Source organism: Sinocyclocheilus grahami, unplaced genomic scaffold (genome assembly GCF_001515645.1).
Source record: "Sinocyclocheilus grahami isolate Dianchi unplaced genomic scaffold, SAMN03320097.WGS_v1.1 scaffold1069.1, whole genome shotgun sequence".
Lineage (NCBI taxonomy): Eukaryota > Metazoa > Chordata > Actinopteri > Cypriniformes > Cyprinidae > Sinocyclocheilus > Sinocyclocheilus grahami.
Genome location: NW_015506248.1, coordinates 35,832 through 36,530, shown reverse-complemented (window position 1 = coordinate 36,530; position 699 = coordinate 35,832). Strand labels below are relative to the sequence as shown.

Here is a 699-nt window from a genome sequence, read left to right as displayed (position 1 = left end):
TTTTTTTTTTTTTTTGTATTTTACATTTTTAATGTGTTGTTTTTCCCTTTTTGTTTTTTATAAGATGCTATGTTCGCTTTTTTAGGTTGACTTTTTAACATTCTGTCAAGAGTCTACAGATGAAAATCTGGCACATTTACAGTCATGTTCATTAATGTGCATTGCCCCTGTAAACAAATAAACTCAAAATTAACCAATGTTTCTTTTATATTAACAGTATAAATAGTGAAATAAATCTCGGAACCTATTTATTTTTAGATTTCATTACATTGTGAATTGTCAACCTTCAGTCCACTGTGAGCATCTGCCGTTTATGATTAACCTTGTGATGGAACGAGAGATGGATTTTGGCTTGTAGTAGTTGCAAGTAAGGGTAAGTTATTTTCCTACTGATGGTTGGCTGCCATCATGCCAAAATGGTGGTCCTCACAGAAGTGACAAGATGAGAAACAGAATCTCTGACTCCCTCTGCTGCCGTCATTAGCTTTTCTTTCTGCAGACAGACTGACCCTGATGGAGAGAAAACAAAACTCGCAAAAATATATATTTAATTATTATTATTAATAATTGATAAATATTTATATTAAAGCATTTCATGCGTTTTGAATATGTAACTAATTATAAACAAAGCCACAAAGTATTATAAAAATGACTGCACAAACCTGTGGCTGTATATAGAGAAAGCTCATTTCGAAGTCG

At 32.2% G+C, this 699-nt stretch overlaps 2 protein-coding genes across 2 annotated transcripts in view; one reads left to right on the top strand and one right to left on the bottom strand.

Annotated features, from left to right (window-relative positions):
* The window catches only part of casp20 (caspase 20, apoptosis-related cysteine peptidase), a 20,361-nt gene that overhangs the window by 8,513 nt on the left and 11,149 nt on the right, over positions 1–699 (top strand). The gene's annotated exons all lie outside the window — the stretch shown is intronic.
* Positions 313–699, bottom strand: part of LOC107566304 (dystrotelin-like) — a 7,417-nt gene continuing 7,030 nt past the window's right edge. Inside the window, exons 9-10 of the mRNA XM_016251717.1 lie at positions 663–699; positions 313–510 (exon numbers count right to left, since the gene is read on the bottom strand). Of these exons, the coding sequence (XP_016107203.1) occupies positions 407–510; positions 663–699 (141 nt within the window). The 3' untranslated portion in view covers positions 313–406. The remainder of the gene's footprint in view (positions 511–662) is intronic.